Raw genomic sequence first — 26,889 nt, forward strand, 5'->3', positions numbered from 1 at the left:
TATAAATGGGACTGTTTGTCTTGCAAGGATTATGTTGACTGTTGACTATAAATTTCTTATCAACTCCATCTCCATACAGATATTATCAAATCTTATCATGGGTCGAGAAAAGGTCACTCCAAGCAGCAATCCTCGCAAGGATGCCCTTAACTGGGTGACCAAAAATGGCGAACATACTCTCAAGGTGGAAGAGTTCATCGAGGCCGGCAGACCAAGTGGAGCCGACTCGCACAGCTCCTATGTGACGCATCATACCATGCCCAATGTATGGATTGCGCATGTGTGGAATTTCACATATTTTCATTCTAACCACTCTTTTCCAGGGACAAGAATCGTACGCAGCTGCCATCAAGGGTGTCTCCGGCCACGTTGTCGATACAGGAGAGTCATTTACTATCCGCGACGACTACGATTTTGCCGAACCCTCTGATAAGGGAAAGGGGTATCATGTGAATGCACAACTGGGCAAGGAGACAGCGGCCTTCACCTCGGGCCAGAATAGCGCTACGGCGTATTATGATCGGACGAATATGACGGGTGAGAGGTTGTATTTCGACGGGGAGAAGGCTGCTGCCTCGTGGTATACGCAGGGTCATTCGAGCTGAATCGTTTGCACGAGAAATTGGCATTCATGTATACACTCTATAATGCAGCCTGTCTATCTATCAATATACCTTGCCCTAGTATACTAAACCTGCTGCATCTCTAGTCTAAAGGGGTTATTAGCATGTAGGAAAAGAAATCTTGCAAAATTTTTATCTTTCTTGCTTAATACAACGAGGTCGCGCTGCGGTAATAGTAAAGAGTAATCTTGGAAGGAAAACCCCCTCACTAATAAAGCGAGGGAGCAAGAAATGCTAATAAGCAACAGAACGAGGCCTCCGTATACTGTGGCGCAACTCAGGGTTCAAGCGCAATTGATTTTCTAGAGCTGCATTTTAGTGTTATTGGGCCTATTTGAAGATAGTAGGGGAAACACGCTGGTATTTGGAGAGCGTGGGTTGTATCTCTTCATCATATGTCAGACTGGGATATGGCCCTAGGCCCTAAACAGGAACTTGGTTTTCGTTATGGTCTAGTGGTAAAATGGCAGTATTTTCTCCCACATCATATAAACATGTTGCACTCGCTTGTCCTAAATCTAATCCCTGTCACCAAATCACGGGGTTCGGAGCCCCAAATGCAGTTAAGAGCTTTAGAAGGCCCGCCGGTCCCCGACGGCTCCAAATTTTAGAGCGTCTTCGCTCTTCCAGCTTAAAAACCCCCTCCCTCTTGTCTCTGCATCCACATTTCCTAGTGAAGATTTTCCCGTCAACTAAGTCGAACGTGTCCTTGCTACCAAACAAATCTATATTCAAAAATGTCGGGCCCTATGCCTGATGTTCACGGCTCTACGGATATTACCGCAGAGCCTAGCCTACAGTCACGGTTGGTGATAGCTCTTGAAACTCGTAATGCGAGTGATGATACTGATGCCTGTGCCTTTCTTTCTTTGCCGAAAACAGAACAGAATGCAAGTCTTTCTTCTGATGTCAAAGACCATGTGGCTCTCCGTGCCATTCGCAGTATAGCGAACCCGTCGGACAACGATGACGGTCGTGTGGCCAGCGAAGATGAAGTGCAAAATCTTCTTCACATCGTTGACAAAATTCCTGTTCGGCTGTGGATAGCATGCCTCGCGGGCATTCTGGAACGTTTTGTCTGGTACGGGGCAACCGCTCCTCTACGTGCGTGTTACCTCCCTGTTTCTAATATTGTTTGACTGACTGTGTCTACAGAGAATTACCTGCAAAATGTACCCGGTGGTGAGGTGCCAGGAGCACTGGGCTTGCATCAGGCCACTGCATCGAACATCGTCAATGCACTGATAATCGGGTCGTATATCGTGCCTGTGCCTGCTGCTGTTGTTGCCGATAGCTGGCTGGGCCGCTACAAAACCATGATATACTCTGCTATGTACTGTGAAGTTTTATTTCTTTATCTTATCATTCCCTTTCGACTTGTTTGATGGCTAATACTACAGCAGCATTGAGGCCATCGGGGCAACTATTTTGTTTGCTACGTCCCTGCCCATCGCCATTCGTGAGGGCGCAGCTTTGCCCGGGGTAATAACTGCCTGTATACTGCTGGCTATTGGATCAGGCGCATTCAAAACTACTGTAGTGCCATTTATTGGTGAGTTGATATCTTATACTCAGGTGCACCACTCCAGAGGCTGATATTGTTTAGCCGACCAATATGACGAAGCTGAATTTCGAATCAAGACTCAGAAAAACGGAGTGAGGGTTGTCACTAGCCGGGAGTTGACCATCACCTATATCTATAATGTATTTTACTGGTAAGTATACTGATATCTCCCTTTTGCTATCTGACTAATTTGGAAAACAGGGCCATTAACGTTGTTGGCTTCGTGGCCGATGCCACGCCGTTATTGGAACGGTATGTTGGTTTTTGGCTCGCCTACTTGATCCCATGCTGCGCCATGTGGTTAGCCCTGATCCCGATACTATTTGGTCGCAAATACTTTAGTGAGTGTGCTTACTATCACGGTAATAAATCCATTAACTAACATTTGGATACAACAGTCCAGCATTTGCCAACAAGCAACATTATGCCCCAGGTATGCTCTGCCTTGAAATATGGGATCACCGGTGGTTTCAAAATGGATGCCGCAAAACCAGGCGCCCAGCTTCATCAACACAGTCGCCCAGTCCCCTGGACAGACTCATTTATTGAAGAAATCAAGAGAAGTCTTCTGACTTGCCGAGTATTGTAAGTCAATGCAATTTCTATTATATAGCAAAATCTAACCGATACATAGGCTCCTATTCCCTATTCACTGGCTCTGCTATAATCAGACATTCAACAACTTGATCTCCCAGGCTGGGCAGATGGTCACGTACGGGATTCCAAATGACATGATGAAGATTTCTGGGGCCATATCGGGGATCATCATTGCGCCTATCATTCAAAAAGGACTTTATCCTTACCTAACAAGAAGACGAGTCTCATTTGGACCGATTTCACGGATGACAGTCGGATTCGTCTTCCTGACCCTCTCCATGGTTTACACCACGGTGATTCAGAAGCTTATCTACCAGACCGGACCATGCTACAATGCGCCACTCGCGTGTGCTGCTGCCAATGATCACACTATTCCCAACCAGATTTCAGTCTTTCTCCAGGTTCCAACGTACTTTGGAGGAGCATTGGCAGAGGTATTTTGCCTCACCACCGGGACCGAGTATGCTTATAACAATGCACCCAAGACTATGAAGACCCTAGTCCAAGCAATTTGGCTCGCCATGGCTGGGATCGGGACATGTCTTGCCCTAGCCTTCACCCCACTCACCAAGGACCCGTATCTGGCCACGATGTATGCCATCCTGACGGGGCTTCTGGGTGGAGCGACCGTTCTGCTGTGGATTCTATTCCGACGCCTGGACAAGTTGAAGATCAAAGAGGATTCTGAGTAAGGAAACCCCTTATTTCAAGTAAATGCCTCATTGATAAACATTACCAAGAGGAAGGACATTTTGAAATGGACTGCGGGAGATATGGATGAGATATGAAGGAATCGATGGACTTTGCAGTTTTGCAATGATAATTTGGCTTTTGAAAAGAATGAAAATTGTTAGTTGAAGTGCATCGTTGTGAATTATAGAGATTAGTTTCTTAGTCTTAATGTATCTCGCTTCCCTGTTAGGCATAACCTACAAACACATTCCTGATGATGTGGTTGGTCAATCCCCGCTAATATCGCAGGCAGCACCGTGCCAGCATCAAGGTCCGAGTTCGACCCGCGCAGTAAGACGTATATTGTGCACAGCGATATCCAAAATTTCTCTTCTTACTTCCATTCTCACTTAAAACAAATTTCTTGCTCAAAATGACAGAGCTGAACCTTTCTCCTGCTTGTTTTACAAAGTACAACGAGCAGACCCAAAGCAATCTATTCTCAATCCTCCCCCCAGAGATTCGCTATGTGATCTTCGCCTACTCTTTGACAAGCGCCCCAGATACCACGCAACTACCTGGGCAATATGGATACTGCACCCGACCAGGGTATGAGACCCGCCATCGGACTTACACAGAATTGCTCCGAACTTGCAAGAAGGTTTATATGGAGGCATGGTTTATGCCTTTCATCTGTTCGGAGCATGCATTCTGGATGGCCGTCCAGGATCGCACTCCTGGGCGAATGATTACGGTCAAGGAAATGCAAACAGGCCTAGATTTGATTTATGATCGACATGGCGAAGTGCGGGGCGGCCATATTCGAGTGTTTCCTCAGCTATGGAAGCTCGAGAGCACCAGAGACTTCGATGGAATCTTTCAGATGCGTCATTTTTATCCCCAGTCCGTCACGATCACTGTCCGATACACCGACACCTGGATGTGGGAAGAAAACGAGGAGTTGCACATCGAAGGAGCCTGGGGGAAACGACTCGTACTGCCCTCTAGCGTCACCAGGTTTTATATCGATATTGAAAGCATCGAGCGACGCAAAGATGAAGTGAACTACATTGCGGGCGAAATGGCCGACAAATGGCGATTCCAACGAGCTGACGGCACCAACATGCTCGCAGCCAAGGCTGATACTTCGGTTTCTAGATGGACAGGAAGTTCCATGCTTGGCAAACGGCGCTGGGTACGTGATGAGGTGGCGCCAGGTCAGCTTCAGTACTATTTTGCGACTGTGACCTGGCGGCCCTCGCAAGAGCGCTTGGATGATCAGGAACGTTTGAATCCCCCTCTCCGAGTCAACTGGAGCCGCCCATTACCTCGGGATTTTGGTTTCAAATATATCAATGAATCATACTTGGAGAAAGCAGGGATACCCATGACAGTTCCTACTGAGGAAGTGGTTGCTAAATACATCGCTGATGGGTATGGAGTTAATCGCATTAGAAGGAGTGAACTGGATCCACATGGGTTTGAGGATGACTCCGATGAGGAGTCCGATGAGGACTTCGACGAGGACTCCGACGAGGATTCTTAAAGTAGTGAAAGATAACAAGTGATATAATGTGTTTCCAATGTCTCCTTTTTCAATTGAAATTCAAGTTTGATAAAAACGAAAATGTCAAGTGCCATAACAACACAAAGGAGCACGTGACCCACGCGTTGCCATCGAACCCGATTAGGTCTGTTTTGATTCTTGACATCTCCATTCTCCGACAACTCAGCGCGACCCACAACCACAATCTCCATGATTGCGCATTTACAATTCATACAAATCTCCATACGCCGTTAATTCTTAATTTTATCTCCTCCATTTTCGCCAACGGCGCATTGTTTAGATTATGGCGGCAAGCGCGAGGGCGCAGAAGCCCGTCGGCTCAGCACCATGGATTGCAGCAGAGAAGGAAAACATGGCCGAACTAGTGGAACAAGAAATGGAAGAAGTGGAATATCCTGTCCGACACGAAATGGATTGGTTGAATGAACATATGACCGAGATCTTCTCCAAGGGCCAGACGTAAGTTGCGACCGCACACTATGCTTTGCGTCTGCTCAGTGCTAACAATGACACAGGAACTTTGCGGACGTGTTCAAGACTCCCGGAAAGATGAGAGGCAAGACGCCTCGAACTGCTCGAAAGCGTATCCCCGAGGAGTCTCGAGTGGTGAGTATTCTCCATATCGAATTGATTCCAGTGGTCCCTGTCTAATGTCCCCTTGCAGCCCTTGAGTGAAATATTCTCATCCGCCCAGAAACAATTGGAAAACCAAGGCAGCCCGAGCCCATTCATTCATCGAATTGTTTCTAAGCCCGCTCCCGTGGCGGCATCGCCTGTGCCCCGCACCAAGAACGTGCCTGAGGAAGCTTCGCAATCCGAATACCCTGATCTCACCCAAAATCTGAACTCGTTCCCAACATACAATACTGACTCGGGCTATCATGGCATGCCCGATGATGATGAAATGGTACTGCCTGACGTGCAACAAGAATCACAGGCTTCTACCCAGCCTTTTGAAGACGACGAACGCATGAATCTGGGTACTCAAGAGGTCGAAATTTCGGTTGGTCAACAAACAAATGAAGATTCCTTCCACTCTGCGCGGGAAGAGATCCGCTCCCGCGGAGAGACTGTCGAGCCGAACAAGAACCCAACTCCAATACAGGAGCGAACAACGCTTCCGGCTACATCGATTCCCAAAGAATCTGAGACTGAAATAATCTCGACTCCGACTAAGAACACAGAATCGAAGCCAAATGTTGAAATCTCGGAAAAGCAACCGAACGAGGATCCTGAACCACCAAAGGAGAGTAATTTGGCAGTCTCAACTCCTGATCCATCCCCAGAAAAGGCCCCAGTATCCCCGGTGGCTTCACCTATCCAGACGCAAGAGTCTCACCTAGTAGACAGGGATATGGAGGATGCTATTGAAGATCCTACGAAAGACGACACAGTTCTCGACAATCTCGATGATATCGGCTCTCCTTCAGATGGTTCTACTCCAGAGCGGCCATTCGCTCGTAAAAGCAGCCTGAGCTTTGCCACCCTTCCTGCGCGGGAACCTTTGAAGACTCGTACAAGCCATATTGACCTAGCGAAAATGAGTACCGCAGGGCGTCCCAGTTACTTTGGCAGGCAGACTGGCGGCCAAAGGTTTCCGCAAGCTACAGCAGATGATAATTCCGGTTCCAGAGCGTTAGAAATTGATGATGAGAAAGAACCAAGTGAAGAAGTGGATCCTGAGCAGGCTACCAGGATACACAGCAAAAAGTCTACCCAGTCCTTGCATGATAGAATCAGCATGCTAGGCAAACTCCCGCCATCTCGACCCAGAAAGTCAATCCCATCCGCTTCTGGGCTACCAGCTGGTCAGGTTCCCTACCCAGACCTTGCAGCTTCCAAGGCTGAGGCAAAGTCTGAAGCTTCGAATGAAAGGGCACATGAGTCTTCCACTGCAGAGCCTATGTCGGTGGACGATGACTGGATCAAGCCTCTGAGCTCTCCCCAAAAATCTGAGCTTTCGAAGAGCAAGACCACAGATGTAATGGAGAAGCTTGCTGAATTCGAAAAGGCGCGAGCGGTCAACAAAAAAGATACATTGAAAACAGAGCCTGAACGTCCCAAATCATCCGCCTCGATATTTTCTTCCCCACGACCGCACAGTCACCAACAAAACTCTTCTTTCTCTCATGGCGTTGCCGATGCGTCTACTACCCCGACGGGCTCGCCGAGGCGCTTCGATGGTCATATCAGTGCATCAAAACTGAAACTGCACTCGATTATGAAATCTGCCAAAGGCTTATTCTCAAGCACTGGCAACACCCCCCGGATGGAACCCTCATCGCCTGAGCCAGCACGCCTCCAGTCAACTGCTGACATATTTGCTAAAAATGCCAAACATCTCTCTCAACCACTCCCTCTTCCTATCCCCAGTCCTCAACGTCCGGAAGGCCGTAGGACACGAAGCTCAACTGAGAAAGAAGAGAAACGGCGCCAGCACGAACGGCAAGAACAGGAGCGTGAGGATCAAGAAGAAGAAGCGCGTGTTGAGAGAGCTCGGGAACAAGAAAAGCAAAGAGCCCTCCAGGTTAAATCCGCTCAAGACAATTCGTCAGTCGAGCCAGAAGAGAGGGCAGGCTCGGTAGTACACAAGACCTCGCAGTCACAGCGCCAACAATCGCGCGAACCTGAATCGGTTCAGGGGTCTAGCTCAAGATTTGCGATCCCTCAGCCCAAGCAAAATGACCGTCGTCCTCTCAAACCCACTCGCGAGCCCATGAAACGCCCAACGCCGCAACCCATGTCGATTCGTGTTGGCAGCACCATGTCTCGCCAGCAACTCCCTGTCCCATCATCTCAGGAGTCGATTGTGTCCGTAGCTAGCTCTGCCCCGAAACCAACTCTGAAAAAGAAGGGTAGCAATGCATCCTTACATGCGTCATCTTCTGCAAGTAGCTTTAAGAGCTCCGTTTCCAGTCAAACGCAAGCCCAGCGCAAGGCTCAGGTCGCCAGCGACCGCAAGAAGGAGCAAGAACGTGAGGCACGCAAGAAGGAGGAACAAAAGCGTGAGCTAGAACGCAAACGCGTTGCCCAGCTGCAACAGCAACAACAGGAAGAGGCCCGTCGCCAGGAGATGCGGAGTCGTGCTGAAGCTGAACGGGAACGCCAGGCTGAACGGGAGCGTCAGGCCGAAAGAGAGCGTCAGGTAGAACGGGAACGCCAGGTTGAACGGGAACGCCAGGCCGAACGGGAGCGCCAGGCCGAACGGGAGCGCCGCGAACGGTCAGCTCAGGAAGATCCAAACAAAGCTGCCCATATGGAGGTAATCAAAAGGAGACAAGCAGAGAATGCTCGGAAGCATGGCAGGCAAGGCAGCCAGCAGATAGTTAACGAGGTAAGCATGGTATTTCGATCAGGGTTTTTTTCTACCACTAACAGCATTCAGGGACCAATTCTACAGCATGAGCAGACATATTCTCAGTCTTCGCAGCGAAGTGATCTGGGTTCTTCCCGCCCTGCTTCTCGATTGGGTAGCTCAATTCAGCCATTCGGTGGCCGCAGCATCAACCCACCCCCACCTAATCCCGCCAAGCCGCCAAAGAGAGGCAATGATGAAGCCAACCACCGACCCGCGCAGTCTAAACCCAGTAACGTGCAATCAACTGGCGAGTTCAAACGGCGAAAGACAGAGGATGAGCACAATCCTATGCCACCTGTGCGCACAATGGCGCAGCCCATCCGTCAATCAAATATCAGAAAGGTTAGTAACATCTGATCCCATGCAATATCCTGACGAATAAATTGCTGACTTCAGGACTCTATGAAGCCTTCTACCCTTGGCCGTGGGCAGTCTTCCATCGCGCCCCAGTCGGGCTCTTCCAGCTACAGAAATGCTCAACCTCAACGTCCTGCTCACCCGATAATCACGTACACGAACGGCAAGATACCGTTTGCTGAACCAAATCATGCGCCTCCTCCACCAAGCGCACATAAGGCTGCTCCCAGCTCCGCTCAGCGCCCATTAGCCAAGTCATCTCCCAAGTACCCCAATGGCGAAAATATCCATTTGCCGGAGATCAACACTGACAGTGAAGACGATGACGACTCTGACTCTGAGATGTTCCCTGTTCCCAAGTGGGCACAGGCGAAGGAACTGGAAGGTCTTCTCCGGCAGCAGGATGGTATGGAAGTTGACTCGATCTTCGGGCCAATTGCACCATTCTCACTTGAAGAAACCTTCAAGGCCGACAAGAAAGTCAAGAAATACCGTGACCGCACCAGCAGTGCAAACTGGTCCGGACCTGATGGACTTACTCAAGAGGAGATTCGGAGGGATGTTGCCGAACGACAGCGGCTGCGACTCAATGGTGGTTGGAGATTCAACACCTAGTGGTCAACATGACCTTACGGGATTTTTTTTATTGGATTGTAATTTGCTCTGTACATCGAACAGCGGCGGCCTTTTTTGGAGGTTATGAATTTAGTGGTGGACATTGGTTTATGTCGGTGTTACGGGTGTATCTACCTCATGGCGTTATCTTGTATTATTCTTGTGGTCACTTCTTTATGGTCTTAGACAACAGCTGCATACTTGCATCCATCGGTGCATCGGGTTAATGAATTGTTATTTTGGCCTACATTGGATGTTCTTATGTTCCTGTTTTGCTATCATGTTGCTGAAGTTGAGTACATCCATGGATGGGATAGTTGGGATTTCATTTAGGGCCAAGGGCTTTTGTAGGCTCATGTGACATAATAGGGCTGTCCATTACATCAACTAGCATCATTGGTCTAGTGGTAGAATTCGTCGTTGCCATCGACGAGGCCCGTGTTCGATTCACGGATGATGCACATCTTTTTTTTGTTTTTGATTTTGCTCTTGGTGTACTTATTATCTTTTCGAGCTTCTATTCATTTTATATCTTTTATGTTTTAATTTTATCGCCCTTCTTTATTCATAATTTGTTCAATATTGTCGGTTCTAATATGGTTGTTGTTTTCCTTTTAGCATAGTATCCTGACTGAAATATATATAGGTGCGCCACTCCACTGTTTCTACCTAATCTATAATTCAAAGGGTGTCTAGACTAAAGTAGAAAAAGCAAAACCAAAGAAACACCGAATAAATGGTGTTTTGTTACCTATATAATTCCGGAGAGTCTGTATCTGATATGGTTGTTGACGTACAATCACTTGCCTACATAGGTAGTTGGGGTCCATTACGGGACATACTCCAGAACCTCCAGCCTTGTTTGTATCTGGGCCAATCAGGCCCAAAAAGACCTGGGGCCGGGAACATGACTGTACAGGCTATGAATGATTACTAGAATAGAAAAATAGTCCAAAGACACAAATGTCCTAGGAACATGATAATTTGATAGCCAATCTATAAAGAATCGACCTAGTCTTGTACAACCGTATTTCAACCTGAAAGAAAACTAAAGAAGATGTGGCACATGTGCATTATTTATGATTTTGTACTCAGCCGCCCATTTGCGGCAGATACACCAGATGGAAATGAAAGACAGAAAAATAAGACAAAATGAAAACCCCGGTCCAAACCCACCCCCCCCTGGCAGCGCCGAGAAAAATATAATACAAGATTCTCTAGCCCCAACGTAGTAAATATCGACACTGAGCCAGAACTTACTGCATATCCGGCTCGATATCACTAGCTCCTCCCCCAGCAGCCTCATCCATGGCATCGGGGTTATTGGCAGCGTCGGGTGCAGCGCCAGCTTGGGTCTCATAAGAGATGGTGCGCCAGCCAGATGCAGTGGTGGGATCTTTGATATACTCGGACATGGGGAACTGTTAAACATTAGCACGTGGTTCAAGTTTTTATCCTGGCGCATGAGTTGCAAAGGCAAAGGACTCACGTAATGATCATTCTTCTTCATGGTAACAACCCAGGGAACGTTGTCGAAGGTGACGGCGCGAATACGGAAGTACTCGTTGTCGGGAATTTTGCGGACTTCCCGGATAAAGCTGTCCAGGTCGGGAGTCGAGACGCTGTTAACAGCAGTGAGGAAGTTGGTGGGTGCAAGACCGTAGTGGTAAGCGGGGGAACCACGGCTCTGAAGATTAGTGTTAGCAGCTGTCCAATGGATGTAAAACCGAGGGATCGGAACTCACCCTCGCGCTCACGTAGATCTCACTGTGGACCTTGGAGATCTGCTGGCGAACAGCATGATGGGGCTTCTGTAGAACAGCACCGCAGAAGGCAAGGGCACGGTCTGTCTCAATATCCCGAGTTGGTACGGTGGGGACGCGGATGCGCACTTCCTCGCCATTTCGGATGACCAATGCATCCAGGAATTCCTTTTCATACATGACATCTAGCTCTGCAACGCGGGTGATGAGCTGGTCATCCAGCGTGAGAATAATGTCGGCTTCTTGGAAGCTGGTGCTGGGGTCGGGGACGACGCCTGCTGGAGGGCTGTCAACCTTGCGCACCATGAACAGCTGGTGTCGTGATGGGTTGGCCTCGGTGACCTTGTTAATCCACTCCTGCGAGACGCCCATGATGCGAGCCTGGCTCATCTGCACAACATAGCTTTCCATGTTCAGGATTCGCAATGTTGGGACCTCTCCTTGCTGGATCTTGGAAGTAACAGGAAGCAGGTATGGAGTGGCAAGGCCGAGATGGTATTCGACATCCTTGTGAGAGCTTGCAGAGCGCTCACCGAGGTAGTTCAACCACAAGGCCTGCACCACACCGTCTTCGCCGACGAGCACACCGTTTGAACATTGTGCGCTGAGTCCAGTATCCACGGTCACAGCGTCTAGGTTGATTGCACGGTAACGGGGTGCAGCTGCGTTGGCGGGGATTGATACAGTTGTGATATCAGTGACAGTGGTCTTGGCCACGACAATGCGGTAGTTTTGGTTGAAGCCGACAAAGATGGTATCCTGGCCTTGCTTGATATAGTTGGTGCTGAGCTGGGCGCTCTTGACCGGAGCCTTGACGAGGCTGGGGTCGTATTGGATGATGCTGTAGTTCTGAAGCGGATGCAGGAAGACAACCTTAGCACTGACAATGATGGAGTCGGCCACAGTGACGTTGATGTCGCAAAGATCGTAAGGGACAATGGCTCGTGACACTACCACTAGACCCTTCTCAGCATCGATGACCAGTCCAAATCCAGTCTTCTTTGCTTGCGGGTATCCATCCAGCTTCAACGGCATGATACACGATACACGAACGAAGCTACGGACAATCTCAGCAGCAGCAGGCTGGCTGATGCCGTCTAACTGAATGAAATTGGCCTCTCTTGGGACAGGAGGTTCGGCAGGAATGGGATCGGCGAGATCGGAGAAATCCCAGAGACCAGACTCGTCGTTACGGACTGCCAACCGCATCTTGGGGTGCCAGTGACGGTCAACGTAGATGATGCTAGTTCCTTTTGTGTGGAGGTCGCGAATATGACGGTAGGAGATCACGACACGAGTGCGATCGGGAATGTTCTTCATGACCTCTATGAACTCATTGAGGTTACGGATGGGCCTCTTATCAATTGAATCAATGATCCACCCTGCCACGGTGTTCTCCAGCTTGAAAGAGCCTGCAGACTCACAGACATAGACTCCGCGAGTGGCAATGGCGTAGAGACGTGACTGCTGGTACGACAAATCATGGAAGCTGGCGCCAGCAACTGTCACGAAACGATCGGGGGTGATATCGTGAAGATTTCCCACTTGACACTCGACCTCAACGTCTTGACCGCCTCTCTGAACCAGCAACTTGACAGGTTTGCCGACACTCGAGTCTAGGATATCGTCGAGACGAACAAACTGAGTAAGAAGCTCTCCATTCACCTTGATAAGCACGTCTCCCTCCAACAGCTTACCATCCGCAGGACCCTCTGGAAGTATGATTTCCGCCGCAAGCATGTTCGTTTCGGTGGGCGCTGCGGCACGTATAGCAGCCTCCCATTCCGGGCTCAGACCAAGACGGCGGCACTCGTCGAAAGGCCTCAAGACCCACTGTGTTTGAATTGTACCACGAGTGACAGGCTGGCCTTGGCGGATACACTCCAGTGCCCGGAGCGGGCGATCCAACGGCAAAAAGTAGTCTGTCGCGGCTCCATCAGCTCGACCACCAGCCTGCAAAGCAACTGCATGGCCAGCAAGATTGACCACAGGACTTCCCGAACTACCGCCACTGGCTGCAGCAGCGGCCTGTATGTAGTTTGTGTTGAAATCACAGTAGCCCTCTCCATATTCAGGCGCATTGCGGTCCAGTCGACTGATCACACCGGACAGAATGCTCAGCTTTTCTCCAGCATCGTTACCCACGACACGGATTTCTGTGCCGACTCGCGCTCCATCTGGCTGGAGCTTAAGCTCAGTGACTTCCATATATCGGATTTTTGCGGGGTCGAACTTTAAGATACCGAAATCATGAACAGGGTCTCGGTATACAGGTTGGACATCGCACTGTGATTTGACAAGTTGGTTAGTTACTTATCAGGCAAGGGCTTTGACCAAAACATGGCGCAGGATCGACTTACCTCCTCGTGATTATCAAATATACAGTATCCCCAGAAAGGACCAGCACCGACAACGTGGCGATTGGTCAATATGTAGCCACGCTCTGCATCCACCACGAAACCAGTTGCTTGACTAGACATTGAGAGCTCTGTATCGAACGAACAAGTCTGACAAAAGTGAATGGAGACAGCACATTTCACGACCCTCTCGATGGTAGCCTGCCATTCAGGCGAGTCCGCCGTAGCGGGGATGACAGCTGGCGAGGGAGCTTCATCCACACCCTCCTCGACCTCATAGACAGTTCCGTTGGCAGGTGTTGCGTCATCAGGAGTCAAGATCGCGGGTTCAGGTCTGAGTTGCTTGTTGGGATGTTCGGAAATATTGGCCGCCGCAGTGCTACGCTTTCGCTTTGCACCTATGTCGCCCTTGCCATCCATAGCGAAGATATCTGAGTTCTGGAGGTGGGATAGACGGGGTCGTAAGTGTTTGGCAAGGGACGAGATGGTCCGGGAGCCTCTTGCGGCTAATGAGGCAACAGAGAATGGGATGTAAGACGATTGGAACACCTGAAGATACGGACGATGCGGAGCTAAGGAATGTGACGCAGATGACCGATCAGCGGCTAGAGACCTTGAAGGAGTGGAGGATTGATTTGAAGCTTGATAAGATGTCAAAGGGAAGTCGGTAGCGATTTGCAAGCTCCTTCTGGATACAGCCGACAAAGAACGATACATCCACTAGACAATTGGGGAAAATGTGTACGCGCCCCGATATCGAGGCAAAATGGACCCTTCAACACAAGTCCCAAAGGCGGAGAAATAACAGCCCCATATTATTGGCCGAGAGCTTCATTTGGCACGTGATGGTTTACGGGCGGCGTGAGGCTCCTCTTCCACATCTCAGTATTATTGCCGGCAAAAAGCTAGATCACCAATTACCAAGACCTATACATGCCTATTATCTTTATGTTTTGACAGGTTACAATTATTAACAGGCTCAATATTGTAGCATATCAATTCTCATATCTAGCATTGGAAGATGCTTCGCCTTGAAAAATAATAGGATGTTGGGTATCAGGCTGAAAGAAGGCGGAAAAAACAGGCGGTAATTTCGATAAGACTAAAGTTAAAAATGGCGTAGTTGCACGATATGATCCCATGGCAGCCTCATGCGCCCAACTGTTCAACTCCGACTGCCTCTGCCTGATTTGCATGTGGATAGGAAGCATAAGATGTTACATTCAACTAATGTACAAATTTGGGGGTCAGCTTTGTAGCCTGATTTACTCAAACATGAGAGTTCCTGGTAAATGATCCTATGCTTTCAAAGAGAGGACTCTGGAGTATTACCCAGTCAAACATCACAGAGATCATGGCTGTTTCCAAATTCTTAACTGGTCATACATTCGGTCTTTTAGTAGATATGGTGCGCATGGTGGAAGATCCATGCTTCAGCCAGTATGCATGGTGTTGGAGAGAATGGGCCGACACCTCCCACAAAGCTTGCGTCGGTGGCCTAAACCATAGTGGCATGATTCACCATGGCGGGCGAATCAGGAGCTCGATATAATCTGTGACATGTTTTATCAAGTGGAGGACTGTATGTTTCCCTATTAGTTGCCTCAGATAATCGACTCATTCATAGCGCCAGGGCTAGGTCCGCCATTTCCTTGCATGGATGGAGGACTGGGTCTTTGTGGAGTAGAAGACTTTCCAGACCGCGCGAAAAGCTCATTGAGTCTGGCATATAGCTCATTCACAGCAGGAAGGTTCGGAGGTGGTGTCATGATTGCTGGCGTTTGAGGAACGACGCCACCTGCTTTCTTCGCTCGGTCAGCGATAGTCGCAAGGTAGGCTAGGTTGGCTTGTAGGCGTCGCATGCACTCAATGTATTCGGGAGTCGGCTTCTGGTTGGCTTTGGATGCATCCGGTTGTTCTGATGCCGGTGAATTTGAATCGGGGTTGGAAGCGGGGCCAGCTTTGCCGGCCGCTTGAAGGTTCACTACTTCTTGCAACAAGGCTGAGTTGATGTCGAGGAGGGCCGTGACGCGGGCCTTCTCACGCGCCGCAAACTGAGCTTGAGCTTGAGCTTGGGCCTGGGCTTGGGCCTGGTTTGGAGCTGCAGAAGTGGCGCCGGTTTGGGGCGAGTTCATTTGCGAAGAGGGTTTGGGTTGTGTGCCGAGTAGGTTGTTCGCTGATATGGAAGCCATGTTCTGAGAGAAGGTCTGCGCTACTTGAGATGGCATGTTTGCGCCGGATGTGCCTTGAGGGGGGACGAACTGGCCCATGGGGCTAGGGATGGGAGCCTGGGTGTAGGGCGCTGAGAAATTATCCATAGGTGCTGCTATTATGATTAAGCATATGGTCAGTCCAATGTATTCCAATAAAATAAAGCGACCTGGAGAGGCCACAGTAGGTAGGAGACGAATGATCAAAAAGCCAAGCAGTGCTAAGGGTCAAAGCATTGATAGCGGCATGGTCAATTTCATCCAAGCGGTAGGGTCATTAAGGGAAGGTGACACAAGTATGAGGAGGGGGGGGGGGGGGGGGGGGGGGGAGAGGTTGAGTGGAAATAATTCAATCAAATCTTGAGCCGCCTGAGACCCCTTCCCTTTCCCCAAGAATTTGAGTAACAATTTTACTCTATCGGGGCAAAGGTGACAGGTGCCCCGTACCAATGATAACGAAAAAAGGGGGGAGAGGGGGGAACGAACCGGAAGATTGTGGGAAACCTGACGGCATCATAGCTCCACCAGGACCAGGCTGCATGGGCATAGCACCAAAATGTTGAGCCGAGGGTGTCTTTGATTGGGGGTATTGGGGAACGGAGTTAGGGTAAAAAGACATCTGTTGGTTTTGGGGGCTCTGAGTCGGCACGGGATAGCCTGCGGGATAACCAGTATTGGGGTCCATTGTGTAATGAGGGACCATCACGGTTGAGGGGTGGCTTCAGGGATTCTGTTCACCCTGTAATACTTCTTCTCTTTAGCGATCCCCTTGTTTTAGGGAAGCTACTGTGGGCAATAAGTTGGATTACGCAGGCCGCACGGACGAGACGGTGAAGGCCCAACGGCGCTTGTTGACGGGGAATCCAGGGATGGGGAGATTTGGCGTGACCCCGAAGCTGCTAGAAACAAAAACGACAGTGGTGATTGGCTCAGTCAAAAGGCAGGGATGTATTGAGAACACGGCCTTCACAGCGTACTGGGACTCGGAACAAGACAAATTTTGGTGCCCAGATTCAGAGGGATCAGCCGGCCGTGGGCGGGCTAATGCAGCGGAGCGCTTTTGGAATGGTGGAGACACAGACTCAAATGATGTTGGAATGATAACGGCAATATCTCAAGTTGACTTGAAACTTGACTTTGTGATTCAGAGTTCTAAGAGTGTACTTGATGTTTACCGGAGAGAGTAAATGGCGTCCACAACGAAGTGACATTCGAAGGTCACGGGTTCATTTTTATGCCTCAGGCGATAAATATTGTTGCCTGAAATATATGGAGGAGAACCATCATTTTGTCTCGACATCCAACTCCTTTTTTTCCTTTTTTTTCCTTCTTTTTTTTGGGCAATATTTGAGGATAATTGGCTGATGATGCCTCTTTCTTTAAAACATACAACATAGGAATTAAGTGGTCCCAATATACGGAGTATACTCTATTAGCATGAGCCGATATGGAGACGTTCTATGGAAGATAATACTATCATATCTTTTTGTGTGCCATTTCCCTTTTCTACCTAGAGGTCTGAAAATTTGACGTAGACAAATTGCAGAATATCCGAGGAAGTATAACCAGAAAACCATACAAATATCAAACGAGTGTTCAACTATAACTTATGAAAGCTAACCCATAGGCTGTCCAGCCTATGGCCTCTTTGATAACAAACTGCTTCCTGCCATATGACATTTTTCTTGTTTATACCTATGTAGGTAGCAACCTTCAGTCCCTTATTATTCTGTACATTCGGTCATACCGCTTACCGCCATGTTGGTACTTTGGTCGTTATCTACCGTCGTTAGACTTCCCTCTCATTCTAGACTGCCGACGGCTCACATCTATGGGGGGGGGGGGTTGGTGGCGATAATTATTCACGGAAAAAAGCTTGCCGAGTTCTCCGATAAGAATAAGAATATAGAAGAATAACAAAAAGATATCCTTAATAAGGTTAGTACTTTGTTGTACATCTACAAAGTAGGTAACTATCTCCAGGGCTACATGTATGTATTTGGCAGCAATCGCTTGGCATTTATACTAGCGATCAGTACCCATGGCCCCGGTATCGGGGAATTGGGCACACAGTTCTTACATGACAAAGGGGATTTGGAGGGCTTGACAAGATCTAAGGATTGATAAACCGTGCAAACCTGACGGGTCAGGAACTACTATTTGAACGGCATAGATTCATATGGAGAATTCTACTCTGTAGAAAAGAATGACAAACCATCCAACCTGTACGGAGCACCTAGATAGGAACTTCCAAGGTTAGGGCATGTCAGCACTACGGAGTAAGCGACACATCACGTAATACATATGTATGTTGGTAGTCGATCCTTTAAACTTTGTTTATAGAACATAAGTCTAGCCATCATAAAAGGCATGTGATGTTATGCTCATAGGAACTGCAGGGGATAACGAAAACATATTGTTAAAATCTGCGTGTAAGCGAAGCCCAACTTGGAAAATTTTGTGCTAAGGGGAAGAGGTCTATTGGATAAGTAAACACGAACACACATAGTTGTGCATCGCCACTATGCAGGACGCTAAAAGGGGGACTGTGGGCCATGGTACAGCGTCATCTAGACGCCACAGGCTCGATTAGGGGACCCGATTTCCAGGAAATGCAAGTCGGATATGCGCACTTTATGCGAATTGGATAATGGGGTTCCATAATATGGCGATTGACAGGCTGTTAGCTCGCCAAGACCTGAAGGAGATAGTTTCTAGTCCAAAGTTACCCATGGATGAGTCCAAAGTTTAAACTCAATCTCTTTCCCGACGATTTACCGTTAGACAGATAACCGATTTTTTATGTTTACCTACTAGATTACTCTTTTAGGGTTACGAAATGTGGGCTGAAACTATGACTTCATTTTTGGCTCGGAATTAGCTGCTGAATGTTCTCCGGCATGATTTGTATGGGAGTATGAAGCCCCATGTCAAATCAAGTGTCTCACCCTAAGAAGTAGTATCCATGGATGTTCCCTCGAAGAAGACTCTATGCCCCCAAAGAAAAGTAACAAAAACAACTCTTCCCCACAATAGAACATCCTAGAATGGAGAAGTTAACGTGCATTTTTACAAAGTACAGAATCTACTTTGTACATGTATGACTACATACGTAGTCGCCGATGTTACCGATCAAAGTCTATATATTTTATACATCTATAAATAAGGTCCTTTCTATGTAGAATTCTGGCCAGATTGCTGTATGAGAAACATATAGTGGCAAATTTGTGGCAAATTGAACTGTGGCTCATTACATCTTCGTGCATCTTCATTTTCGCGAGTCAGCAACCCCTTTCAGGCGCATGCCGATCACCCAAAAGTCCCGGACTTGAGGCTTTTCAGGTGAGACCGAGCTAAGCCCGTATCGGCCGGAAAAGTGGGTGCTTTTTTGTTTCTTTTTGTGTTGTTTTTTGTATATTTTTTGTACATTTTTTGGGATATTTTTTGGTTATAATTTCTATGTAATTTGAATTATACTTCGTATTCATCCCAGCCACTTATGACAACATAGTGCATGCTTAGATGAAAGCTTCTCATGCATAGGAATGGGTACAGTGATATTGTCAAACTAACTACTCCGTAGAGATATACCAGAAATGCAGTGCGCATCTACGGAGTACTCCGTATGCATGCATCAGATGCGCCCGTATACTAGTGCTCTGTGTCTAGAGTAAACGGTGTGACCCAGCACTCTGGTCAGGAGTCAAAGCATTCTTTTTCGGGGTTTGATTCTGCATTTGAGCCCGTGAGGGTAAGCAAGGAGATGTAGGAGTAGCACGTACAAAGTACACATACAACTTCGGGAATATTGGTGGGCATAAGGCAACTGGGCACAAGTCCACTACAAACTTCCGCCGATCACTCATTCAATTTTAGATGACATTTTTCTGGTGAAAAAGTCGAATATTGGTTTGGAAAATAGGTGGTTCTTGTCATTTACGGTTCTTATCCGTTTCCCCTGTTATTCGCTCACCGAATATCAATTGATATCCATCAGGTCCCACAGGGCTTTTTGAGGCTGATTATTATTCTTATCCTGCGGTAACTCAATTCTATATCCTGTAGATTTCTGATTGTGCTGTTAGGGTATGGTTGATATTAGTTGTACAGCAAGACGCCTAGTGACAGGTTATTAAGGGGTATGTTTCAGTAGACCAAACCAGTAGCGAGAGTTTGGCATGGAAATACCCACCTAGCCATTTAGCCACTCTGCACCATAGCAAATGACATGCCGTTGAGAGGTGACTGCATATACAGTAGCTGAGCGGCTGAGCGTTACAACGTCAAGTTCAAGCAGATCGTGTTATTCGGGGGATTCTCCTGCGGCTATACACTGGTATTATGATAGGCCAATTAAAGGGAAAAGAAGTCCGAGTTCAGGCCCTAAACTAAAATACTTTGTACTCCGCAGTCCGTTTCGATACTGTATGTATCTGCTTTGGCGCTTTGCAGATCCATCCTTTTCTTGTCCCCACAGGGGTTTGCTCTTTGAAGTTGGGCCTCCACCTTGGCACACTATAGTTAGCTGTGTACATAGGTACGGATAGGCAGTATGCCGGAACCGAATAGACCCATCGACTGTTTATAAATCCATGTGTGTAAGCACATCGTTTCGCTCGGTACTCATTGATCGACAGTCGCAAGCTGGCGAGAAGCATTGATATTGTGTGACCGTAGTCGCAGCATGGTCTTCATTTCGTCCGCTTCTTCCATCCCAAATCTGCTGTAGAAACCCCCCCCCCCCCCCCACTTCTTCCGTTCCCCTCCTTCTGGTTCGGGGGCTGAACTCGACGAGTTTGCTTGCCAACTGTACAAAAACCGGGGTCAGCCCCTAGGTCTATACTATAGGGTACTTATATCCTTTTTATGGGACTAATGACCTTGACAGAGCTGACCCTAGCCAGGCCCTAGAAAAGATGTGTCGGCAATCCCCCGAGGAACATGAATATACCCACTTTGCAATGATCTATATAGATAGGGATGGGAATCTTTGCCAAAGGGCCTCCGAGTCCATCTCAGAGAGCCGCCAAGCCATCCTCTCTCCTAGGGTCACGGATGAATTCCTCAGAGCAGTGGCATTGTCGAGAGAAGCACAGGCAACACACGGTCAAAGTACTAGCAAGGTTTATATCTGCCCCACGTGAAGAGTTTTACTGATCTAGTACAGTTTCTCCGGAGGCCCAAGTGCCGTCTAGCGGGGTCCCTCAGCAGAGAATGCAAGTTCTCACTCAACCAGACTCCCCATTTAGGCCCACAATGTGGCCGCCGGGCGAGTGGCCTCTACAAGCCAGCTCACAACCTAAGAAAAATTTTGGATCTCGGCACCTTAGCTTGGCCTCACAACAAATAACCTCGATCTCCATAAAAGATAGAGGCCTTTTGCGTCTCTATTATGAGAAAATCTTCCAGAATCTACAACAAACAAACTGTCGAATTATTGCCAAAGCCTACGTCAAACTAGTCGAGCCACGCAAGCAAGTGAACTACCCATACAATGGGCGGAAGATTGTTGAAGGAAGGACTCAGCAGCTTGATCCAGAGGCAACTAAGCCACCGTGGTGGCCGCGCGGAGTGAGCCACAGGGAGCCGGATCATCTTCCGAAAGTTGGTAAGAAAGAACTATTCATTCCGAATCGTCTACCAAGCTGACAACGATCAGAACGCATCCGACTTTTGGTATACATTCTCTGCGAGATGCGTAAATCCCACGGAATTACAACCGCCAGATTAAAACAATGCGATCAGCCCATTCGTCGTCAGATTCTCCCGGTCGAGCGTTTACAAATCTTGGATGAGGCATATCGAGTTCGCGAGGAGGAGGAAAAGTTTCTGGATGGAGTTTCCGGTACATACTTCCTCACATTACCTTCCAAGCCCCTAATGCTCACATGTGTTTTACAGACGGAAAAAACGTGTGTATATCTCGTACCAATCTTCCTCAGATCGCCGAAGACACATCCAGCGGACAAAGCTCACCAATCGAACCGGTCTCATCGTATGACATCGCCGAATCCGACTGCAGCGACGGAATCCCCGGAATCGATATAGCCCACCTTCCTCCGGGCGACCTGCCGAGGGCGCCTTCTTACAACCCTTCCAATCCGTATAACCCAGCAATGCACCTGGGCCACAACCCCCAATACCAGTCCGTCGGCCCTTCTACAGACATGTCGACATCACAGTTAGAATTGAGGCCGAAACACGAATCACACTCTGCTGGGTCGCACTTGATTGATCGGAGACACCCCGGTGGCCTGCCGCACTATTCATACCCTGGCGTTTCTGGCATTCACCCAAACCAGATGGAGTTCTATGGTACCCCTGATTTATCCCAGGATACAGGTGTTCCAAATACACAGACCTCGACAGGAAACTTGCCAGCAGGAACAATGTTGCCATACGGGCACCCCTACTATTTCAACTACTGAGCGCCTTAGCATAAACCGGAGCACACGGACCGGAGCACATATAATGTCTTTTTACGATAATGAATTTTGTTTGGGTTGCATTGGAACAAGACAACTTGAACTTGTATAATCAACAATGGGCTCGTGTTTGTGAAAAATCCAGCGATAGATACAAATGTGGATGGGGACAGGCTAGTCTAGTTCCCATTTGTCGTCAGGAATTATTACCCTGATAAGCCTACAGGCACTGTGAGTACCATTCGCTAGCATATGTACAGGTTCCACTTGCGCAGGTTGTGCTTCCAGTCCAGTTCAAGCCACCACACTGTCCATAGAGAGGGGCGCCAGTAGCACCACCAGAGCTGGCAGTAGTTGTGGTAGTAACCAATGTAGTAGTAGTAGTGCCAGATGTAACACCCAGGGCAGTCAAGATACCCGCATAGGCCGGCTTCTTCGCCAGGTTCGCATCCCATGGAAGGGCAGCACCCTGACCAGAAAAGGTGCTAGGCACCCAAGAGTACTTGTCAGTGTAGTCCCAGATAGTAATACCAACACACTTAGTGTTTGCCATGCACGCCGCAACGGTATTTTGGTAATCGCTTGACTGCTTAGCAAGCAAGGCATCAGTTGATGGCAGAGTCATGCGGATGTCAAGTTCAGTGTAGGCAATTTCGACTCCCAGGGCTGCGAATGCAGCCAAGTTGCTGGTCTGCGCGCTCTGGCTAGGGGTGCTTCCGACAATAAAGTGTGCCTGGAGGCCGACACCGTCAATCTTGGCTCCATACTGCTGCACGAGCTTGATGATTCTTTGGGCTCCTGTTGCCTTGGAGCCGGCAGACTCGATGTTGTAATCGTTGTAGTAGAGCTTGACATCTGGGTCTGCGGCAGCAGCAGCTGCAAACGCGATGGGGAGGTATGCCTCGCCGATGGTTTGGTAGAAGATACTGTTACGATAGGTGCCGTCCTCGTTAAGAGCTAGCAATCTAGACATTAGCTGCTTGATGATAATATCGTCAGCTCCTAGGTTCGGTACTGACCTTCGTTGGCAACATCCCAAGCATAACATTTGCCTTTGTAGTGAGTCACCACGTTGGTGATATGGTTCTTCATGGCAGCAATCAGAGTCTCGTTGGTCCAGGTGCCGCTTGAGACTATTTACGAATCAATAGCTATTCACAGATTGAAGGAACGTGAGATAATGAAACCTACCCCAGTTGGGCAATTGGCTATGCCAAACTAGAGTATGGCACCGCAGCTTTTGACCATTAGCAGCAGCAAGGTTGGCAACGACATCTCCTTTGGTATAGGAGAAGGTGTTTTGAGAAGGCTCAGTCGAATCCCACTAGCGATGATTAGCGAGTACCTGGATACCACAGCAAGTATAGTCCAACCTTCTGCGCATTGCCGGGTGTAATTTGACCAAAGTCATCGGTATTGCTCAATTGGGCAAGGTACGGAGCATCAGTCAACTCAGGGTTATCGGTGGCTGATCCGAAGTATAGCTTTCCCTTTGCAACAGCAGCGGTATTCAATCCAGTTGCTTGGGTCCTATTGAAAAGAAACGGGCATCAATCACTGTTAAACTATGCTGGGAACTGAACGATCAACCATACAGCTGAGGAAGAACACTGGCCAATGCCAGGGCAATAGTAGAGAAGTGAACCATGGCGACGAGAATAATCAACGCCAATATTCGAATTGATCACAACCTAGATCTGGAATGAAGAATCAAAAGAATCAAGCTCCTTTTATAGTCAGAAATAAGCAGCGGTAGCCAAATTGGCAGGGTCTTAGAATGTTCAGCATTTGCCCCGACGCTAGGTAGATTTCCCATCTGACAATTTTGACGGACCGACATGCCGTGGCATAGTTGTCGCGGCCGTTTCAAATAGTCAAATAGGCTTGATTACTCCTTAGATGCCGGAGAAGTATGAGTTCGTGCATGAAATTCGTCACTTTAGCCAGAGAAATAGACATGGGGCCCGGCGCCACATGGTGGAGAAACGAATGGAGACACAGCGGAGCAATTTCCGTATTTTCTTCAGGGAAAAAAAATGAGGCGTTTTTATGTTCCCCATAGAATGAAGCTGAAGAAAAGGAGCAACCGGGTAAATGGGCTCTTCTCCGCTTCCACAAATCCGGGGAATCTTCAAGGCTGTCGTCAATCGAGTCTTCTCCTCCCCTCCAACTCCTCTGGGGTATATCTTGGCCTAGCCCCAAAGGTACAATATTTCCCGAATCAGAGCCAATTTGATAATCCAGGGTGAATTAGTTTCCCCCACAATAATCATTCAGGCTAGACAGGTGCTTATCCCCTCTTTTGGATGATTGAACCTACATTAGCGCTTAGTACACATCATACAATCATGCGTTCTATGCCGGACATGACTTCCTCCTACTCCGAGTTGGCTCGAGCCGCCCATCCTTGCATAGTGCAGCGACATTCTCGAGCCCCGGGGATCCCTGGGGCTGGAACCGTCGCACGGTCAGTTGTTTTCCTTGCAGGAAGCATAAGCTTTGCTGTGACAGACATGTTCCCTGACATACACACATGTGTTACCGGGAAGATGGATGCTGGTAATATTCAGGTCCAGCGACACTTCTAGGGTCTGCTGCCCCTGTGAGCTTGGCAATTTTCGGCTAATGCCCCTAGGCCGACTTCATCCGACATCCTGGAGCAGAGTATGAAAGAAAGAGATGCTAGAAATAGAATGTAGTAGTTTGAGAGCGAAGACCTTAAGTTCTCACTTTTCAGCTCGTCCTTTTTTTGGGCTTTTTCCCACTATTTCCACAAGCATCAATGTTCCCGGAGGCACTGCGTATTTATCGTCAATAGGAGATGTAGTCTGCGATCAACATCGCACGGTCAAGATAATTCAAAGAATAGCTACAGATAATTTAAGCCAATACTGGATGATTTTTAACTGGCCTTGGATATATTGGATTATGATGAATGATGGGACGTTTTGTTTCCAGAGGGGCGTTTCCGCCTCAATGATATCTATAAGAATCTGAAAATGCATCTATGTACACAAACAAGGCTGGCTCTTTTAAGGGGTATCAGAGATTTTGTAACACCATATTGCTCCGTGGTAGGACCAGAGCACAGCGTCAACAGTGGTTATGTACCACTGTTCCAGCCAAGTCCAGACCAGCAGGTCGATGGGCAGGGAGACAGTTCCTCCCATGGGCGTGAAGATTTTGTGGACTCAAATTCCATAAAAGTCCTCGGTTTCGGTTGAAAGTTGGGCGCTGAGCTTCATATTAATGAAGTTCCGCTCAGCCAGTCTTCCGAGCCTTCATCTCTGCAATGTATTTACCGGTCTTGGAGAGAGGCACGACATGGATGCTGACGAGCTCATCAATAACCTCAACCTTACCACCAGAGAGAATTTCCAATAAAGGCAGCTTCTTGCCAGCCTTGATCAAACCACCAGTGACAGTCTCCATGAAGCATTCAACACCTTCAACTGTGTATTCCTTCTTGGTATCCCAAGGAAGGGGGAAGATGTAACTCAGATGGTCCTCAATAGCAGTCATCTCTGAGAACGACTTGACAAAGTCTGATTGGGCGTCCATGGGGTAAAGGAAGACGACTGGGAACTCGATTGTGCTCTCTGGCGAGAGAGGATCAGGGACAAGGCGGATCCTAGCATCTTCCATATCAGGAGGCTGATCGGTTTTGCGGGTTCTGATCTGACGGGCGCGCAGAGCTGTGCTGAGAATCATATTCTTCTTGCGCTTCGTTTCTTCTTCGGCCTTCCTCCTTGCGGCAGCACGCTCCAAAAGGGTCTTGCGCTCGGCAATCTTTCTGGCAGATTCTTGGAGAGCCTTACTTGCTGGGTCAATTGCCAATCCTCGGGCTGCAGCATCTTCAGCCTCAGCGACTTTATCCAACTTGAAGAGTGCCAAGGAGGAGCGGTAGAAGGCCTTCACGTTTTTGGGGTTGAACTTGAGGGCGGAAGCACAGTCAAGAGTACAGGCACGGTAGTTTCCTGCAGAGGAAATTTATTAGCCAACGTCCCATATATGTAGAGAGATAAGACATACCTAGTTCCAAGTTGGCCAATGCCCGGTTGATGTAAGACGCCTCCTCCAACTTGCGCAACAGCGCAGCTTCTTCTACAGGATCTTCGGGTGCCTCCCACTTATCAACCTTGGCATTAATGACAGCAATAGCCTTTGAGTAGAACTCTTTAGCGTCAATCCACTTGAGTTCCTGCACGGCGTCATTGCCTTGTCCCTTGAAGGTATTCGCAACCTCGCTCCTGGTACCTTCATTCTGCAGAGCCTGGAGGGCATCGAGAAGTACATTTTCACCCTCTGTGAAGCCATTTATGTCAGTCAAATGGAACGATCATGTCTAAGGAATGATCCGACGTACTCTCGTCACCTGCGTTCTCAATATCGGTCATGAACAGAGGAGTCTTATTCATCATTGCCTGCAACTCCTCTGAAGAGTGCGACTGAACGGCGGCAATAGCTGGCGGAAGATCGGGGGCATATGGATCGGTTTTGCGCGCCTTTAGTCCCTCCTCGTTGATTGGAAAGGGAATTTCGTTTGTAGGAGCGAAGAAGTCGAACCCGGGCTGGGTGACCTCGGGAGGGGCATCATTGAGGTTGAGCGATTCATTGAAGTCATCTGGAAGCTCTTCAATGCGCGACATCTTGAGGGTTGGTCACAGGAAAATATATTGCGCTTTTGGAGATGATTGGAGATCCAGATGCTTAGAAATGATGCCCGCAATGCAAACGATGCAAACAGGAGGGGGATCTTATCGGCCCTAAACCCTATTACC

The 26,889-nt window shown here is 48.4% G+C and overlaps 10 protein-coding genes across 10 annotated transcripts; 6 read left to right on the forward strand and 4 right to left on the reverse strand.

Moving 5' to 3' along the window:
• Positions 1-97: 97 nt before the first annotated feature.
• Positions 98-605, forward strand: N7479_001520 (uncharacterized protein; the record flags this gene model as incomplete). Its single annotated transcript, XM_057249217.1, has 2 exons — positions 98-265; positions 324-605. 2 exons carry the CDS (start codon positions 98-100, stop codon positions 603-605), a joined length of 450 nt encoding a protein of 149 aa, XP_057113649.1.
• Positions 606-1,360: 755 nt separating this feature from the next.
• On the forward strand, positions 1,361-3,476 carry N7479_001521 (Proton-dependent oligopeptide transporter family; the record flags this gene model as incomplete). Its single annotated transcript, XM_057249218.1, has 7 exons — positions 1,361-1,727; positions 1,779-1,956; positions 2,027-2,175; positions 2,230-2,338; positions 2,389-2,528; positions 2,586-2,772; positions 2,822-3,476. The coding sequence occupies 7 exons, from the start codon at positions 1,361-1,363 to the stop codon at positions 3,474-3,476; spliced, it is 1,785 nt and encodes a 594-aa protein (XP_057113650.1).
• Positions 3,477-3,889: 413 nt separating this feature from the next.
• Positions 3,890-5,002, forward strand: N7479_001522 (uncharacterized protein; the record flags this gene model as incomplete). Its single annotated transcript, XM_057249219.1, has 1 exon — positions 3,890-5,002. One exon carries the CDS (start codon positions 3,890-3,892, stop codon positions 5,000-5,002), a length of 1,113 nt encoding a protein of 370 aa, XP_057113651.1.
• Positions 5,003-5,306: 304 nt separating this feature from the next.
• N7479_001523 (uncharacterized protein) lies at positions 5,307-9,353 on the forward strand (the record flags this gene model as incomplete). Its single annotated transcript, XM_057249220.1, has 5 exons — positions 5,307-5,482; positions 5,539-5,629; positions 5,688-8,357; positions 8,409-8,723; positions 8,778-9,353. The coding sequence occupies 5 exons, from the start codon at positions 5,307-5,309 to the stop codon at positions 9,351-9,353; spliced, it is 3,828 nt and encodes a 1,275-aa protein (XP_057113652.1).
• Positions 9,354-10,609: 1,256 nt separating this feature from the next.
• Positions 10,610-14,190, reverse strand: N7479_001524 (putative nuclear serine protease HtrA2/Nma111; the record flags this gene model as incomplete). The annotated part of the gene is made up of 4 exons (XM_057249221.1): positions 10,610-10,774; positions 10,843-11,040; positions 11,099-13,402; positions 13,477-14,190. The coding sequence occupies 4 exons, from the start codon at positions 14,188-14,190 to the stop codon at positions 10,610-10,612; spliced, it is 3,381 nt and encodes a 1,126-aa protein (XP_057113653.1).
• An 887-nt stretch (positions 14,191-15,077) lies between these two features.
• On the reverse strand, positions 15,078-16,368 carry N7479_001525 (uncharacterized protein; the record flags this gene model as incomplete). Its single annotated transcript, XM_057249222.1, has 2 exons — positions 15,078-15,796; positions 16,170-16,368. The coding sequence occupies 2 exons, from the start codon at positions 16,366-16,368 to the stop codon at positions 15,078-15,080; spliced, it is 918 nt and encodes a 305-aa protein (XP_057113654.1).
• A 184-nt stretch (positions 16,369-16,552) lies between these two features.
• Positions 16,553-16,870, forward strand: N7479_001526 (uncharacterized protein; the record flags this gene model as incomplete). Its single annotated transcript, XM_057249223.1, has 1 exon — positions 16,553-16,870. The coding sequence occupies one exon, from the start codon at positions 16,553-16,555 to the stop codon at positions 16,868-16,870; it is 318 nt and encodes a 105-aa protein (XP_057113655.1).
• A 4,069-nt stretch (positions 16,871-20,939) lies between these two features.
• N7479_001527 (DUF2841 domain-containing protein) lies at positions 20,940-22,111 on the forward strand (the record flags this gene model as incomplete). The annotated part of the gene is made up of 3 exons (XM_057249224.1): positions 20,940-21,291; positions 21,343-21,528; positions 21,585-22,111. 3 exons carry the CDS (start codon positions 20,940-20,942, stop codon positions 22,109-22,111), a joined length of 1,065 nt encoding a protein of 354 aa, XP_057113656.1.
• Positions 22,112-22,328: 217 nt separating this feature from the next.
• On the reverse strand, positions 22,329-23,756 carry N7479_001528 (putative endo-1,4-beta-xylanase; the record flags this gene model as incomplete). The annotated part of the gene is made up of 5 exons (XM_057249225.1): positions 22,329-23,065; positions 23,128-23,241; positions 23,300-23,432; positions 23,482-23,638; positions 23,704-23,756. The coding sequence occupies 5 exons, from the start codon at positions 23,754-23,756 to the stop codon at positions 22,329-22,331; spliced, it is 1,194 nt and encodes a 397-aa protein (XP_057113657.1).
• A 1,613-nt stretch (positions 23,757-25,369) lies between these two features.
• Positions 25,370-26,757, reverse strand: N7479_001529 (HSP70/90 family co-chaperone CNS1; the record flags this gene model as incomplete). Its single annotated transcript, XM_057249226.1, has 3 exons — positions 25,370-26,085; positions 26,141-26,413; positions 26,475-26,757. The coding sequence occupies 3 exons, from the start codon at positions 26,755-26,757 to the stop codon at positions 25,370-25,372; spliced, it is 1,272 nt and encodes a 423-aa protein (XP_057113658.1).
• Positions 26,758-26,889: the final 132 nt, after the last annotated feature.

This window comes from Penicillium vulpinum, assembly GCF_028829585.1.
Source record: "Penicillium vulpinum strain IBT 29486 chromosome Unknown utg000001l_segment0_segment0, whole genome shotgun sequence".
In the NCBI taxonomy this organism is placed as follows: domain Eukaryota; kingdom Fungi; phylum Ascomycota; class Eurotiomycetes; order Eurotiales; family Aspergillaceae; genus Penicillium; species Penicillium vulpinum.